This window comes from Lepus europaeus, chromosome 14 (assembly GCF_033115175.1).
Source record: "Lepus europaeus isolate LE1 chromosome 14, mLepTim1.pri, whole genome shotgun sequence".
Classification (NCBI taxonomy): domain Eukaryota; kingdom Metazoa; phylum Chordata; class Mammalia; order Lagomorpha; family Leporidae; genus Lepus; species Lepus europaeus.
Window position 1 is genome coordinate 82,134,100 of NC_084840.1, and position 18,519 is coordinate 82,152,618.

Consider the following 18,519-nt stretch of genomic DNA (forward strand, 5'->3'; position numbering starts at 1 on the left):
TTATTTTCATTGGCTCTAAAATGAGGAAAACTAAGACTCAGCAGTTGTGATTAAGCTGTAATTAGGAAAATTATATGAATGCAAGAAATTTTACCTCTGCTTTGTTGGTTTTCTTTTTTTTTTTTTTCCTGTGAAGAGTTCTGTGCATAGTATTTATAGAATGAGAACTGGAGAAGGAAGATTATTATACTCAATCCCAGGACTTGAAAACAAATAAAAAATTAACTTGTATATCCCTTGTTCTCTCAAATCCTTTATGTCTTTTGTAATTATTCCCAGATGTCTCTGAAATACAGATTGGACAGACACATAGATGGAAACATCTTGGATAATGTCTGGTGAACCACCAATTTCAGCTTACCTTAGTCTAATCAGGAATTGACATGACTTAGAGCTGGCCTATAGTGCCTGAATGGACTAATCTCTAGCTAAAGTATGCGGGTTTTTATCATCTCTCCCTTTTTGGTGTGCCTGCATTACAGTTTTTGTCTCTCTGGCCCTATGAGGTTGATTCACTTCTGAGCCTTTCAGTTGCTTCTTCCAGAACTGGAAGATGACCCTAAATGAAATGAATTACGCTTTAGGATTTTTTTGGGGGAGGTGGGTGAGGGAGTTCTAGTTCTCAGTGGAAGGATTGAGCTGAATAAACTAATCAACCTTTAATGGTAGCAGAACACAATGTCCTGCTCTGTTTGTATGTGTGGATATGTATGCATGTAAATAACTTTAAATCTTAACCTTCTCCATATTGTAACATGAACATTTTCTCATACCATTATGTATTTTAAAACATTAATTTTATTAGCTGCATAGAATTATGAATGGATATACCATATCTTGTTTTACTATTTTATTTAGAGCCTTTCTGTATAAAACTTCATGATGTGGGGAACGTTTTTCTACTTAAAGCATTTTCTCTATCTCAAATTATTTCCTTAGAAGTGGAATTATTGTCAAGATAGAATGACTTGTAAGGCTATTGTATAATGTTAAACTGCTTTTCAGAATGGACTTTGCATAACCATTGGTTTAGGTGGCTATCTTGATGTGCAAGAGCACTTCAAGCAGTTCATGGGAAATGGAATTAAATGACAAATATAATATGGTGTAAAAAAGTTTTGGAGATCCATGCATAGTGTTTGCATAATAAGAACTTTCTTAGCCAGAACTAAGAATAATAATTTTAAATATTTTGCTGATATAACAGCAGAAAATAGTTTTCTTATTTTACTTTTATGTTTTAAGGGCATACGCTTTGAATCATGTTTGTTGTAAATGTTTTTCCATTTTATTTACTTTTAATTTGCAGAAAGGAAATTAGTGGTAATTGTTCCAGAGGCTGTAAACAAATGGGCTTCTGGTGTGTATGTCATTAGCAAGTTCTTTTCCAGTCAGACATTTTGTCTAGTTAGATATTTTATATTTTCTCCTTATGTTACTACGATAGCTTTTATTCTCAGAAAGTCTTTTAGCATTAAGAGATTATATAAATGTTCACTTATATTTCTATTTTGAATTTTATGATTCTGTTGTTTTCACAAGTCTTTTGATCAGCCTCAGGCATTTCACTGGGCCAGCTCAGGTACTGAGATTGTAAGGCAGGACAGACTTATAAGGTGTTTGTCCAGGTTACCCAGAATACACTTAAAATAATTTTTTTATTACCATCAAAATTGTAAAATTCTCTCAGACCTCTAGACTTCATGAATGCTGTGAAAATGCTTGTAAGGGACAAGAGGACATTACAGACAGTCATCCCATGTTTTAGTTAGCAGGAAACCTATCACTGCTGTGTGGTGGGTCATTCTTTCACATGATGAGACCATGTTTTCATCAGTGTGCTCATCTTTCAATATATCCATTTCTAACTACATGCCAGAAGTTTCTCAGATTTAATCCTTGTTAGAAGATTTAAAGATAGAGAATTATTTTCAGGAAATATGACTCATGAAGTTTTTTTTAGTAGCCAAGTTAAGTAAACGTTGGATAATGGGCGGTTACCATTAATTCTGTGCATGGAGGTGGGGTGGCTGAGAGAAAAAGAGAGACAATGTGTGAGTGAGTGTGTGTGCATGAGAGTGCATCTTGGGACATGCAGAATTATCTCAGGGGAGGTGAAACAACGGAGGGTTTTACAGCCTGTTGCTTGGATGCACTTCAGTGCTTAGCAGCAATTGGAAAGAATATCTTGGGAAGGAGAGGACCACTCTGGGACTTCAGATGTTAGGAAGATTACAGGAATAGAAATGGGTAGAAAGTGAGAAAATGAAAAAGAAAATTATTTTAAAAATGCAAAGAAATTTAATATAACATTTCAATATTAGACATTTACACACCATTCCATGACTTAGTGTATTTAAGTGAAATTAAAATGGCAGACTAGAATCCCACTGTAAATAGGTCTCAAGTCCAGATGGCTGTTTTTACCTCCTTGGTGGAAGAAGATAAGTCCTTGTGATGGGTTAAATAGCTTATATGAAAATGGGAGTCCAGGAGTACCTGTCTCCAGAATTATTAGCATAAATATTTTCACTTGAAGCCATCTGCCTGGGTATTTGATGATTTAAAAAAATGAAGAATCAATTGGGATCTTTTAGTATATTTGAGGTATCATATAAATCATTCAACCTTCAGAATTTATTTATAATTAATTCAAGACAGTCTTAAGTCTTGTCATATACTTGGCCTGTAATACTCAGTGGGATCACATTATTCCTTTATTATTCAATATTTACAATGATCTGAGTCAGGGTAACCTTTATCTTTACTTTTTAAGAAAAACAAGTGAGAATCAGCCTCTTAACATAGCAGCCTTTTTTTTTTTTTTTTTTTTTAAGAACAGGAGAGCAAGTAGGGAAAGAATAAATAAAATCATTAGCTTATAGTTATTGTATTCTTAGGGTGGATCAGTATCCTCAGGAAGCACTCCCTTTTCATTAGTTTTCAGCATCACTGCTGTTCTTATATTCTGCTTGGGAGTATTCCTTCAGCCACACTCTTCGGATCCTTATCCCCTGCTCTTCAATGTACATCTTTGAAGTCCTCAAAGACCAAGATAACCAGAATATATTGCTTGAAATGACTTCAGTTGTCTTTGAACTAAGAAAATTGAGTCCAGTGTGTTATTACTAAAGAGAAAGTAAAACTCTTCTTTTATTGTGTCTTAATTCATGCTCTAAAGTCGTTTTAGCAAATAGCCAGTAAGAAGACCATTTGTGTGAAGAAAGCATTTGGGTTAAAAAAGATCAAGGAGGGGTAAACATTTGTTGCAATGGTTAACACTTGGGAAGCCTGCGTTCTATAATGGAGTGCCTGGGTTTGAGTTCTGGCTCTCCTCCCAGTACCAGGTTCCCTGAGAGGTAGCTAGTGATGGCTGAAGTATTTGGCTTCCTGCTATCCATGTGAGAGTTCTGGATTGAGTTCTAAAGTCTTGCCTTTGGCCTGTACTGGCCACTGCTATTATGGCCATGAACTAGTGGCTGCGTGATTTGTGTGTGTGCATGTGTCTTTCAACTAATTTAATTAAATAAATTTGGGGGCCCCAGTGCTGGCATCCCATGTGGGCTCCAGTTCGAGTCCCCAGCTGCTCCACTTCCAATCCAGCTTCTCTGCTATGGCCTGGGAAATCAGCAGAAAATGGCCCAAATCCTGGGGCCCCTGCACCCGCGTGGGAGACCCAGAAGAATCTACTGGCTCCTGGCTTCAGGTCGGCTCACTCCAGCCAGTGTGGTCATCTGGGGAGTGAACCAGCGAATGGGACACCTCTCTTTCTCTCTGCCTCTGCCTTTCTATATCTCTGCCTTTTAAATAATTAAATAAATCTTTAAAAATAAATAAATAAATTTTAAAATATTAAGAAATAAGAAAATGTCTTTTTTTTTTTTTTTTTGACAGGCAGAGTTAGACAGAGAGAGAGACAGAGAGAAAGGTCTTCCTTCATTGGTTCACCCCCCAAATGGCTGCTACAGCAGCCACGCTGCACCAATCTGAAGCTAGAAGCCAGGTGCTTCCTTCTGGTCTCCCATGCGGGTTCAGGGCCCAAGCACTTGGGCCATCCTCCATTGCCTTCCTGGGCCACAGTAAAGAGCTGGACTGGAAGAGGAGCAACGGGGACAGAACCCGGCGCCCCAACCGGAACTAGAACCTGGGGTACCGGTACTGCAGGCAGAGGATTAGCCAAGTGAGCCACGGTGCTGCCCAATAAAATGTAATTATATTTTTGTTTAAATGAAACAGCAAGCTAGGTCTGTGAAGGAGTATTGTCCGTAAAAGATATTTATCAAAATCCTATAGCAAGTATTGTGTTTGTATTTATATTTGCCAATTTATATTGATAAAATATATCTACCATTAACCATCTTCAAGTAGCAAAGCCTAAAATACAAATATACCCCCTGTTGCTACCTATGGTGTATATTTTACTAGAAGGCCTAATTAGATTGATAAGAACATCCAAGTTCAATAGACTTTACATACAGACTTACAACTAATGAGAGTTTAATAATGTTGCTCAACAGAAATGACCAACCAGAAAATACTGTATTAAAGAAAATCATTTTTTCAAAAGAAACATAAGCACTATCTAGGAAAAGCCCAATAGGTAGGCAAGGATTTTATAGAGAAAAATCCTGACACTGTATTAAAGACATAGAAGATTATGTAACTAAATGAGCAGACGTACCAAGGTCATCAGGAGAAAGACTATATTGTGTTACATTTTTTCTCCTTAAATATTTTCATGGGTGTTAGCAAACTGATCCCAAATCACTATGGGTGAATGAATGACCAAGAAAAGCTATGATGAGTTTGCAAAGGAAGGAGAACTGCCCAAGGTTAGCAAGCTTGTGTGGGAAAAAGGAACTTTTCATATGTTGCTGGAGGGATGATAAATGGTAGATAATTTTTAATTTTATTTTTTATTTTTAAAATTTTATTTGAAAGGAGAGTGAGGGAACCAGAAAGAGATCTCCCATCCCTTGATTTACTCCTTAAATGCCCAGGTCAGGCCAAAACCAGGAGCCGGGACATAAATCCACATCTCCCACATGGGTTCCAAGTACTTGAGCCCTCACCCTACTTCTCAGGTTGCACATTATTAGGAAGCTAGAATGGGGAGTGGAGCCCATATACTCCAACCCAGGTACTCCACTGTAGGATGTAGGTATCCCAAGTTGTGTCTAAACCACTGTGCCAAATGCCTGCCCGGATAGCCACTTTTTTGAAGTAAGCATATTTTTAGCTAATAAGAGAAGCCTTTAAAAGTATGGAAACTGCATATTATGAAGAACTATGGGTTTTTCAAATTTTTGCACCAAAATAAGCTTAAACATTAAAAAATATTTTCCACCTATGCCTGGCCCCATGGGCCACTCTTTTCATTGCTTCTGGAATGAATATATCTCTGGAACTCTTTAGTACATATACAAATATAGCTATACAGTGTTTTTGAGAAATAGCATCTTCTACCCTGATTTTTTTGGAAACATCTTACAGCATGTGTCAGCTTAACACCTATAATACCATTTTCTTTCTTATGAAGTCTATATAATAAGCCTTGGTGTGGTTGTACTTGTATGCATGGATTTTTAAAAATTGAACCAAAATAAACTTATGTTTTAATTCCATTTCCATTAACTTGTTAAAGTAGCTTCATGTTACAAATTATTTAACCAGAATAGTTCTCCAAAGTTTTATTTAGATGGCTTCTAATATTTTCTTGCTGCCAACAATGCTAAACTGATTTTCCCTTTTTGTCATATATTATTTTGACACGTCTAATTAAAGGATAAATTCATTTTTTAAAGAAAAGATTTTTATTTATTTGAAAGGTGGAGTTACAGAGAGAGAGGTCGTCCAACTGCTGGTTCACTCCCCAAATGGTCACAACCACTGGGGTAGGCCAGGCCAAAGCCAGGAGCCAAGAGCTTCTCCTGGGTCTCCCACGTGGTACAGGGGCCCAAGACCTTGGGCTGTTTTCCACTGCTTTCCCAGGTGCATCAGCAGGGAGCTGGATCAGAAGAACAGCAGCCAGGACTGTAACCCATGTGGGATGCTGGTGCTGCAGGTGGCAGCTTCACCCACAATGCCACAATGCCAGTCCTTAGCAGTAGAATTGTTGGATCAAAGGCTGAGTACATTTCTATTTTTAGCAAACAGTATCAAATTGTTCTCCACAGAAGGAGTGCTAATTTATGTTCCACTAGTGATGTGCTTTCCAATGAAGTATGGATTATAAGTCTTTGTGTATTTATGAATCTCACAGATACAAAATATATTACTACAGGTTTAGCTTCTCTAATCCAAAATACAAATACTCCAAAGTCTGAAACTTTGGAATGCCAATATACTTAAGTGAAAGTTTCACACTTGATCTCATGTGACAAGTTGCAGTCAAAATATGACTCACTAAAATATTTAATAATATTACATTCAGGCTGTGTGTATAAAGTATGTATAAACCTTGTGTTTAGATTTGAATCCCATCATCAAGATATATCATTATATATATATATATATATATATGGAAATATTCCAGAATCTGAAAAAATCCAAAATCTGAAAAATGTCTGGACTCAAGCATTTCAAATAAAGGATACTCAAACTGTTTAACAGCTCCGCACCTGTTTCTGATAGCAGAATTGGTGAGGCTATGCTGTGAAAACAAGCCACCTATTCACTTCTTCAGGAACATGAAGTTTGTTGTTGTTGGACAGGCAGAGTTAGTGAGAGACAGAGAGAAAGGTCTTCCCTCCGTTGGTTCACCCCCCAAATGGCCACCACCGCCAGCACACTGCACCAATCTGAAGCCAGGAGCCAGGTACCTCCTCCTGACCTCCCATGTGGGTGCAGGGCCCAAGCACCTGGACCATCCTCCACTGTCTTCCCAGGCCACAGCAGAGAGCTGGACTGGAAGAGGAGCAACCGGGACTAGAACCGGGGTGCCAGCACCGCAGGAGAATTAGCCAAGTGAGCCGTGGCGCAGGATGAACGTAAACTTTTTTTGTTTGTTTTTTGTTTTTGACAGGCAGAGTTAGAGAGTGAGAGAGAGACACAGAGAGAAAGGTCTCCCTTCCGTTGGTTCACCCCCCAAATGGCCGCCACGGCGGGAGCTACACGGATCCGAAGCAGGAGCCAGGTGCTTCCTCCTGGTCTCCCATGCGGGTGCAGGGCCCAAGCACTTGGGCCATCCTCCATTGCCTTCCTGGGCCACAGCAGAGAGCTGAACTGGAAGAGGAGCAACTGGGACAGAATCCGGTGCTGCAACTGGAACTAGAACCTGTGGTGCCGGCACCCCAAGCGGAGGATTACCCTAGTGAGGCGCAGCTCTGGCCGAGAACATAAAGTTTTAAAATATGGACATTTTGAAGTTTCTTGGTATCACAGAGCATGAATTTCATATTTAGACCATGGTCTCATTCCCAAGATACCTCATTGTGTCTGCAAATATTTTGAAATCCAAAAAATTCCAGCATGAAATCCTTCTGATTCCAAACATTTCAGTTAATGGATACTCAATCTGTATAAGCAGGAGTTTCTCCTATATTCGGAATCTGTAGGACTTGTTAGGTGTTTTGCGATATGTAGATGAATCTGCCAGCTTGTCATGTGTACTTTAACTTAGGTTTTGTTTTTTGTGTTTGAAATTGATTTGATGTAACAATGCCTTCAGGCTTTCTTCTCAACATCAGTGTGAGAAACACTGTCCAGTGTTTTTGTTTTAATAATTTGGTGATTTTTTCACATTTAAACGTGATCTAAAATTTAGAGGTGCAGACTAAGGTAGGGTACCATCATTATTTTTTCTTGTCGCCATGCCATACATTAGTTAATCAGTATTGCCAAGAACACTTGCACAATGCCATCTCTGTCAGAATTCTTGCCCCACTGGCTGCTCTGCTGCACCGTTCATCCCACGCATCCGCCTCGGTGGAGCCCCGTAGCTTTATCGCTGGCTCCGGATCACTGGCGTGGGCCAGCCACCATCACACGTGGCTGCGGACACCAGCGAAGATCACCCCTGAAAACTTAGAGGAGGAGGAAGTTAGGGAGGAGCAGAGGACGGAAGCGATGCCCCTGCTAATGACTGCTAGTGAGGGATGTGGGCGGAGGGGCCGACGGACGCGGTAGATGAAGAAGGTGGAGAAGGAAGAGCGTGGAGATGTAGGCGAGGAGGCTGAGGCAGCTACAGAAGTAATCGCCACGACTGACTACCCAGGAAAGGCACCGCCAGACTGGAAAAAGGGCTGCGGCCTCCCCGCCTTCCACTTCCTGTCGAGCTCGAACTGCGTCAGCCTCCGCCCAGAAGCCCGCGCCCGGCGACCCGCGACGGAGCTCCTCGGCGCCCGGAGTGTGAAGCACGGAGAACCGAAACTTAAAAGGTCTTGCTATTTTGAAGAAATAAGAGTACTTTTAAGAGGAGGGTTTATTTGTGTTTTCGATGTACGTGTTGTGTTTTTGTGCGCGTCCGCGGTTGGCCATCCTTGATCTCGGCCAAGGCGGCCTGCGGCCTGCGGCCTGTTCTCCGGCCGCTTCTCGTTCGCTGTGTGACCGTGGTCATTCTGTGCCCTCGGGAGGAAAAAAACCCGTAAAAAAACAACGAAAATTGTAACAAAGGTTATTCCAGGAGCTCTAGGAACTTTGTGTATGTGGTTAGCTGTGCTGCATTTGGTTTGTATGAGACAGTTAAGACGAAGATACAATTTTGATTTACCCCTCACCCTTTTTGTCCTGTGAAGTTGCTGTTTGTTTATTTTGTCCTGTTTGATGTATGTGTGAAACCGTGTTCTCCAACAATAAGTTGGAATTTCATTTTGCTGGTTTGTTGCCCCCCCCCAAAGAAAACACATATAATTCCCATTTGTTCATATTTTGCATCATAGCATTTCAGAATTTTCTTTGTACAGATTTTGCCACGTCTTCTATTTATTGCGAGGAATTTTGTTTTTCTTGTTGCTGATGTAAGCAATAGCAGTCTTTTAAATCTAACTGGTTTTTAGATGTATATATAAAGTGGTGTTAATTTTACTGTGTTAATTTTCCCCCAAGCGTTGATTGAATTATTTAAAAATAGCACATGAGCTGATTGTTTTAGGTTTTCTAGATTTGCAGTTTGCAAATGATGATTGTTTTAATCCTTACCACCTTTTATACCTATTTAAACTATGTGGTTAACGTTTGCGGAGTGGTAAAGAAAAGTGATAGCAATACATGTCTGAATATTTCTGATTAAGAAGTATTTACTTGGCCGGCACCGTGGCTCACTTGGTTAATCCTCCGCCTGCGGCGCCGGCATCCCATGGGGGCACCAGGTTCTGGTCCCGGTTGCTCCTCTTCCAGTCCAGCTCTCTGCTGTGGCCCAGGAAGGCAATGGAGGATGGCCCAAGTGCTTGGGCCCTTGCACCCGCATGGGAGACCAGGAGAAGCACCTGGTTCCTGGCTTCGGATGGGCGCAGCACACCGGCTGTGGCGGCTATTTGGGGAGTGAACCAACGGAAGGAAGACCTTTCTCTCTGTCTTCTCACTATTTATATCTCTGTCAAATACATTAAAAAAAAAAAGTATTTACTCAGTCTTGTTTTGTTAGGGGCTGCTTGTTGAATTTTAATAAATATCAAGATTAACAGAATTTTATGATTTTTTTGTTTTTGATCTGTAAGTGGGATAAACTGAGCTATATATAGTTTTTGTACATCTTATATGTATATAGTGATATATATTTTAGATTTATTTATTTATTTACTTATTTATTTATTTGAACGAGCTAAAAAGATGGAGAGACAGAGATCTTTCATCTGCTAGTTCATTTCCCAAGTGACCACAGTGGCCAGGGCTGGACCACGAGCCAGAAGGTTCTTCTGTGTCTCCCACATGGGTTGCAGGGGCCCAAACACTTAAGCTTTCCTCTGCTGCTTTCCCAGGCACACATATAGGATATCGGCATTGTAGGCAGCAGCTTAAACCACTATGCCAAGAGGCTGGCCCCTATATTTTTAGATTTCTTAAGTCTTCATTTCATTCCTGGAATTAAACTTGATTTAGTGTTCTGATATGTCAACATATTAATGTATTAGTATTTATTAATTTGTATTTAATAGTAGACCATATTTCAGTACTCCTGTGGAAAACTACCTTTTCTATGTTTTTCTTTTAAGTTGCTAGTTAATTATATTAAAGGCAGTGATCTTCCTTCCAGTTTACTCCCCAAATGCTGACAACAGCTGGGGTGCTGCCAGGCCAAAGCCAGAATTCTAGAACTCAATCCAAGTCTTCAACTTGGGTTGTTGGAGTTCAACCCTTAAGTGTTCGCCTACTACTTCCCAGGGTGCACATTAGCAGGAAGCTGGAATCAATGGAGCTGGGACTTGAACATAGACACTGCCATATAGGATATTGTTGTCCCGAGTGGTGTATTAACTGTACCAAACACCTGTGCCTAATTTTCTTTTTCTGTACCATTTTATAGGATTTTGTTATTATATGCATGATTCTTTGCTTTCCTGTATTATGCACTAGAAGAGTATAAATCATGCTGGAGTTATCTGATCACTGAAAGTTTGACAGTTGATTTATGAATAGGTGCTAGCTGGTTTTTCCTAGGAAAGCACTTTGTCAACTTCTTTATTTCTTGGGAAATTGACCTTATTAAGTATTCTTTTTGTGTGTGTGGTCAAATTTTGGTCATATTTTCTTAGAAAATAACTAGTAGCCATCTTGCTTTTTTGTGTGAAACAAATTGCTTATGGCTAATTTCAATTTTACATATGTTATATGCTTATAGACATTTCTTAGTTTCTGTTATTGCTTTGTGTCTTTACTGTTGATTTAGCTAATGATACTTATTGTTTCTTAACAAGGAACTCTTGATTAATAAATAGTTCATTGTATTATTTTTTAACTAGCGGTGCTTTAGCTTTTGTAATAATTGTCCTTAGATCTTAGAAATTTTTAGGTAAACTTTTTGACTAAATGGTGGTTTATGAGTTTTCTGCTTTTGCTATTCATATTTGGCTTCCTTTCACTTTGATTATCTAAGGTCTTTTACTTTTGGAATTTATTAAAAATCATCGTTGTGGAAGGTTTGTTATCTTTACCAATGTTCCTTGGACCTTTTGAAGGTACTTTGAATTTACAATAAATCAACTAGCCCTGTCTTACTAGTTAGGTCTTCTATATCTACTTCCCTTTTTTCGCCTCACAGATTTATTTGTGAACTGAGATGAGGAAATTAAAATCTCATAATTCTGTATTTGTCATTATTTCCCTTATTTGTTATAGTTTTAACATTATACACATGCCCTATTTGTAAATATTTTTCCGAGAGTAGACAGGGAGACAGAGTTCTTGCATCTGCTAGTTTATTCCGCAGAAGCTTTAAGAGCTTTTGGAAGCCTAGTAGTTGGAGATATCAGTGTTGAGGATTATAGGGAGGGGAATTAAAAATGACAAAAATTCAACTGTATTTATAATGCTTCTTTTATGGTAACAGGAGTTAAATGTAATTGATGAATACAAGGGAATCTCTTACTGTTGTTCTCTGTGATCCATGGTATGTTTGAAATATTTCATTTTGTTCCTTGGAAACATAAAAGAAACCATATCTCTTGGTGACTCAGTCCAAAATATATTTTGTTGAAATGTACTTTTTTGCTTTGCTGACCAGAGCATGTGTCCATTTTTCCTTATGCTTGTATGGTGAAAAACACTTATGTAGTTCTTTTTCTCTGGTGTCATTTTCTTAAGTTTTGAGTAAAGGTATTAGAAAAAAATTTTGTGATTCTGCAATTCTATGTTTGGGGGTTACATAATTCTAATTTTAGAACCTGCAGAATAGAAGTTGGTGGTAATACCTCTAGACACTAAAACTAAATGGAATGTTTGAAATCTTTTAAGTGATTTGTGTTTGCTGGTTTGGGACTGACTGTTTTTGAACAAATATTACTCTATGTAGAATAGAATTTAAGTTTGAAATATAATTGGAACAGTTAAGTATTCAGAACTTTCATTAATACAAATCATAATAAACAAATTATCCCCTTTTTCTTATTATATTATTAATTTCCATTTTCAGCACTAAGGAATTTATAAATTTGTTTTTCCTCTATATTCAGGTATATGTCTCGAGTCCACGGTATGCATCCAAAAGAGACCACCCGTCAGCTGAGCTTAGCTGTGAAAGATGGTCTTATTGTCGAAACTCTAACAGTGGGCTGCAAAGGTTCAAAAGCTGGTATTGAGCAAGAAGGATATTGGTTGCCAGGAGATGAGATTGTAAGTATATTTCATTTGATTAATTTAGAGATGCAGGGTCAGTTATTTTCATTATTTTAGATACAACCTGTAGGAAAATCATTTTAAGAAATGTAGCTATTTCATTTTAGTGTTTTTAGCAACATTAAGGCTCTAAATCGATAAGATGGATAATTTCTTTACTGGTTCTTTAGGAGATAACTTTTATAAAGTGCTTACTCTTTTTGCCTGTGTTACCTTAAATCTAAAAAATAAGCAATAACTCTTTATATACACACAATTAATGACATTCCTAAGTGTTTAGTAAATACTAGTTTAAAAATGGTTCAGTTCAGATTAATGTTAATATCATCTAGATGATTGAAAGGGATGCATTGTCTTTTTACGGTAATAGTCACACTTCAGGTTGGGTGGCATAAGATCCTACAGCCATATTTCAGTAGGAATTTTCCAACAGGGTTCAAAGATCCCAAATGTCAGATTCCCCTGGACAGTGTTTTAATTGATGAAGGACTGTTGCAAGTGTTATCCTCTGGAACAGAAATCAAACAGGAAAGACAGAAGGTTAATTATATTTTTACCTAGTTCTTTGTTTGACTCTTTTTTTTTTTTTAATAATTATTTATTTATTAGAAGTCGGAGTTAACACAGAGAGGGAGCCACACACACACACAGAGAGAGAGAGAGAGAGAGAAAGAGAGGTTTTCCACCTGCTGTTTCATTCCCCATGTGGCTACAGTAGCCAGGGCTGGGCTAAGCTGAAGCCAGGAGCCAGGAGTTTTTTCCATTTCTCCTGTGTGAGTGGCAGGGGCTCAAATACTTGGGCCATTCTGCTACTTTTCCCAGGCCATGAGCAGGGAGCTGGATTGGAAGTGCAGAACTGGGGCTCTGAACTGGCCCCCATATGGGATGCTGGTGTTACAGATGGCAGCATTACTCACTATACTGCAACGCTAGCCCCTGAGTGTTCTTTTAAATATAGATGTCTTTTGCTGTTCTTTCAGTATATCTTTACACTCAGAGGCACATTTAGAAGTACCTTTTTTCTTAGGTACAATTTGGTCTCATGTAGTATTTCAGTCTTGCTATCTTATTTTATCGATATTTTAGTATCTTGATTAACAAGTCTAAATTTTTACAAAGGAGCATCATTTAAAATGTTAATTTTTAGTATAGCATGTGTTAAAATTTTTTTCATTTTGAAAAGAATGGATTTAACTATAGGGTCTTTTGAGAGTGTTTTATCATGAATTCTCTAAACCTAAAATTATAAAAATTAAAAAAATCTTAAAACTGGCTCTTTGCAGAGTAAGTTACTCAAAACTTTGAATTAATTTCCTTTTGCGATCCTACAGCAGATGAGTCCATAAACATACTAAGCTGTCTTAGAGCAGTAAGTTAACCAGCACCGGTTCTGTGGGGAGCTGTTTCACAGAGGCAGCAATGATGTTATATACCTGGAAAACTTGTTCAATTAGAAGAAGTTTGTCTATTTGAGAGAGAGCGAGCGAGCTCCCACGTGATGGTTGACTCCCTCCATGCCCACAATTATTGGGGCTGGGCCAGGGCAGAAAATGGTACCTGGAAACATAGTCCAGGCTTCCCACATGGATGGGACGCAGTCATTTGAGTGGTCACTGCTCCCTCCCAGAGTCTGCACTGATGGGATGTTGGAGTCAGAAGCCAGCTGGGAATCAAACGTAGTTGTCAGATGTAGATGTCTTCAGCACTAGGATAAATACCCACTTAACACTGTTTTTATCAGGTTATTATATCTTCAGAGCTTCAAGAAGGAATTCACACTTTCCACAAACAGAAAATATGGGAAGAAAAATTTTTACTTTCACTGATATCACCTGGTTTGTGCACTGGAAGCATTCTTAAAAAGTAAAGTGACAGTGTTTATATCAGAAGCATTTTTCTGTTGAGTTTCCTTACAGAAAGTTTGTAAAGCTGTGTTTCCAGTGAAGAAACTGGTTGTCAAGACATAGTAAAAATAATGTCAAATGATGTAAATTTATCTGTATCACATATTTAAAGGACAGGCATTAGTATCTGCTAGCACATTGTATATAAAAGAATCCAGATTATAAAACATTCTGTATCCCAAAACACTTAAAAACTTACAGATTTAGTAAAGAATATTATACAGATAATTTCTAAGATTATATAATAACAAAACAGGTGCAGTTTAATTTACAGGAGCTTGGTTTGTGAGTCTTGTGTACACTTTTTCATAAAAGTGATTTTATTTCCCTTTACTTTTTAGATTTGTGATTTTCCATGTTTTCTTCCTCATTAAGTTGTAGTTTCTTTGTTTAATTTAACAAGCAGTTAATGAGCTTAAATGTTCCCCACTGCATTAGGTGATACATTCTGTTCTTTATTTTTGATGTCCATATGGCATATATTTATAGAATCATCCATTTCTTTTTTTTTTTTTTAATTTGGATTTCTTTTTTTTTATATACTTGGAAGTCAAACACCAGAATATGGGTTCTGATTGGTTCTCTTTTTTTTTCAAGATATATTTATTTGAAAGACAGAGTTACAGGAAGAGACAAAGAGAGAAAGAGAGAGAGAAATCTTCCACCTGCGGATTTACTCTCCAGATGGGCTGCAACAGCTGGGGCTGGCCAGGCCAGAGCCAGGAGCTTCATCCATGTTCCCGACATGGGTGCAGAGGCCCGAGCACATGGGCCATCCTCAGCTGTTTTCCCAGGAACATTAGCAGGGAGCTGGATCAGAGTGTAGCGTCTGGGACACGAACAGGCACTCATATGGGATGCTAGCATCATAGGTGATGGCTTAAATGTCTATGCCACAGCACCATGATTGGTTCTTATTCAAAAACATGTTTTATACCAAACATGCATATATCCTATAAATGAAAGTAAATATCAAAATTGTGTCTAAGTTATAAAATAAATAAATGCTTAGAAATTAGAGGTAACAGTGTATAGAATGATTAGGTTCTAATATATTATAGTAAACAAGGATTTCCATTCCATCTCAAGCATGTTAGTTTTCTGACCTTAAGGAAATTTCTTAGCCTCTATAGTAGTCAGCTGTAATATGGGCATATTAATATCTGTTTTATTTGATTGTTTTAAGGAACATCTATATAAAACATATAGCCCATGTACTCAACAAATTTTTTTGACAAGTGAATTAATATGCTTAATGGTGATCTATTACACAGCAAGGTGCCTGAACTTAATAATAGAGTATTGTACATTTCAAACTAACCAGAAGAATGGTTTTTAAAAGTTCTTACCCCAGAGAAAAGATAAGTGAGCTGATGGATTTTTAATTAGCCTGACTTAATCATTCTACAGTATATACATGTATGTATCACTTTGTACCCTATAAGTATGTAAAATTATTATTTATCAATTAAAAGCATAATAAAACTTTAAGAAATGTTTAAAACAAGACAAATTCTTGAAATATAGTATAGTAGAAACACAAGTTTTTTACTAACTGTGTGAACAATAATTCTTACCAGCATCTTTTTATTTTTCAACCTATGTCCTCAAAGACATTGCCTATAAAGACGTTTTCCTTTAAAGCACTGGATTGTTGTATAAAGTAATGAGACTAACCATATGTCTGTTTCATTACCTTAAATGGTATACTACCTGGCTACTCAGTGGCTTTCTACCTGCCACTGTTTTCCAGGCTTAATAATACTCTTGAAGACGTAAATTAACGATATCCCTCTTGACATAGTACAGATATCTTACACTGGCTACTTGTGTGTATGTGTATTAACTGTATGACCTGTGCATGCAGGCTATGGCTTAATGGTGGTGCAGATTGTGAACTGAACAACTTAGGAAGCACCAGTCACATCAGAGGTGTTAAATATTTTACTTAACAGCTTTCAAGCAAACAGTTGTAAAGTGTCTTAGTTTAATAAAGTAAGTATATAGTAAGAGTGTCTGGTCACCTTATTTGCTCAAAGGTATTTTGTGACTAGTGACTGCCAGCATTTGGTTTGAGACCCCGCCTTTATAGTTTGAGCACCTTGTATATAGTGTGAATTACTTCAGTGTCTTTAAAAATTTGAGATTTTTAGTTGAAAGATGTATGTTATTGTTTACCTGGTTGCCTTTCAGACTTAGAGTCAATTAAGGAAAAAAAGCAAGTGTGTGTCTGTGTGTGTGTGTGGGTGTATTTGTATATATACATATCTATATATATATGACCTTGAAAAGGAAAAGTCTAGTATGTTTTTAGTTACTTGTTACAGTGCTTATATTTATTTATTTATTTAAATAATTCAAAGGTACTGGTATTCTTTATAGTCAGTTTTCTCATTTAAGTAGGCAGTATATCTCTTTTCCTTCTATTACTTCTTAAAATAGTATAGCCTCACAAAGGGGGAAAAGTTACTTTTCTTGATAAGTCCTGCAAGTTATATCTCATGAGATATTTTGTGTTAGCAAAGAAACTGTGGTCTACTTATCTTAATTTCCACAGTTATGTTGTAAAAGAAAAGATAGACAAGAATATACTTTACTTAAAAAGAGAGTTTTTTGGTATTGTATTTTAATTTCACATCTGCTACTTTTTGTCCAATGACTGTCCTTGAAATAATTGAAAAATACGCATATTTTGGATATTTTTATTAAATAGAGCAATCATATATTGATATCCTAACTGTAGTAGATGAGGATATAATTATATGTAATCTATCCATGAAGAAACCTGTATAAGGCAAAGGCACTGGCCACCATAGTAGTGAGATTTTTTTTATACTAAACTGGAATGATTTTTGGACTTTTCATAAAAAATATTTACTTATTTATTTGAAAAAGTTGCAGAGAGAGAGAGAGAGAAAGATCTTCCACCTGCTAGTTTATCTGCAGATGGCTGCAATGGCCAGGGCTAAAACCAGCAGCCCGGAGCTTCATCCAGGTCTCCCACATGGGCAGCAAGGGCCCAAACACTTGGGCCATCTTCTACTGCTTTTCCCAGGCCATTAACAGGGAGCTGGATTGGAAGCGAGGCAGCAAGAACACAAACCAGCACCCACATGGGATGTGGGCATCATAGGCGGCAGCTTTACCGGCTATATCACAATGTCGGTCCCAATTTTTAGACATTTTGTGATGCTGATTTCAACTACCATTGTAACCCCTTTATGAGTGATAATTCATGTGGAAAAACTGTTGTAAAATTAATTAGGCAATATATAAACATCTTCAAGGTAATTTCTTTTTTAAAATTTTTATGTATTTTCACTTGAGAGGCCAAAAGATACAGAGATCATCTACTTGTTCATTCTTCAAATGCCTGCAATGACCCTGGGCTGAGCCAGACTAAAGCTGGGAGCTGGGAACTCAGTCCAGGTCTCCCACATGGGTTACAGGTACCCAGCTATTTGAGTCATCACTACTCCCTCACAGAATACGCATTAGCAGGAAGCTTGGGGGTGTTTGACCTAGTGGTTAAGATGTCTAGAGTGCCTAGAACCTATACCCACCAAGAGCTCCTGACTCAAGCTTCTGGCTGATGTGAGCCCTGGGAGGCAGCGATGATAGTTGAAGTAGTTGAGATCCTGCTACTCATGTGGGAGATTTGAATTGAGATCTGGGATCTTGGCTTTTGTCTTGGCCAGTCCTGGCCATGGTGAGCATTTGGGGAATGAACCAAAGAATGGGAGCTTTCTCTTATCTGTCAAAGGAAAAGAAGAAGAGATGAAAAAAAAAAAAAAAAAAAAGCTGGATTTGGGAGTGAAGCTGATACTCTGATAGGAAATGTAGCATTCCCAAATGACATGTTTTTAAAAGATTTATTTATTTATTTAAAAGTCAAAATTACACAGAGAGAGGAGAGACAGAGAGAGTTCTGAAGCCAGGAGCTTCTTCCGGGTCTCCCACATGGGTGCAGGAGCCCAAGGACTTGGACCATCTTCTACTGCTTTCCCAGGCCATAGCAGAAAGCGGGATTGGAAGTGGAGCAGCCTGGACTTGAACTGTCACCCATATGGGATGCTAGCTGCAGGTGATGGCTTTACCTGCTATGCCACAGTGCTGGCCCTCCAAATGACATCTTAACTGCTAGGGCAAATAACCCCAGTGATATTTTACATGTGTCTATATGAGATGGGAGAATGAAAAAAAGTAATAAAGTCAGACCACTCCCAATTTAAAATGGTTTGCTTCAATATTAATGAATAAACAAGGGAAAAATATTTGTACCAATCAGTTTTTTGAATGACAAACTTATTTAATCCTGTGGACCACTCTCTTAAATTGTTCATGT

At 37.9% G+C, this 18,519-nt stretch overlaps 1 protein-coding gene across 9 annotated transcripts in view; it reads left to right on the forward strand.

Moving 5' to 3' along the window:
- The window catches only part of ZMYND11 (zinc finger MYND-type containing 11), a 125,487-nt gene that overhangs the window by 53,297 nt on the left and 53,671 nt on the right, over positions 1-18,519 (forward strand). For 8 of the 9 annotated variants that reach the window (XM_062211065.1, XM_062211064.1, XM_062211062.1 and 5 more), the window contains exon 3: positions 12,108-12,267. In XM_062211065.1, coding sequence (XP_062067049.1) covers positions 12,108-12,267 — 160 coding nt within the window. Of the gene's footprint in view, positions 1-12,107; positions 12,268-18,519 lie in introns of those variants that run through there. The other variant, XM_062211073.1, reaches the window with a different exon arrangement.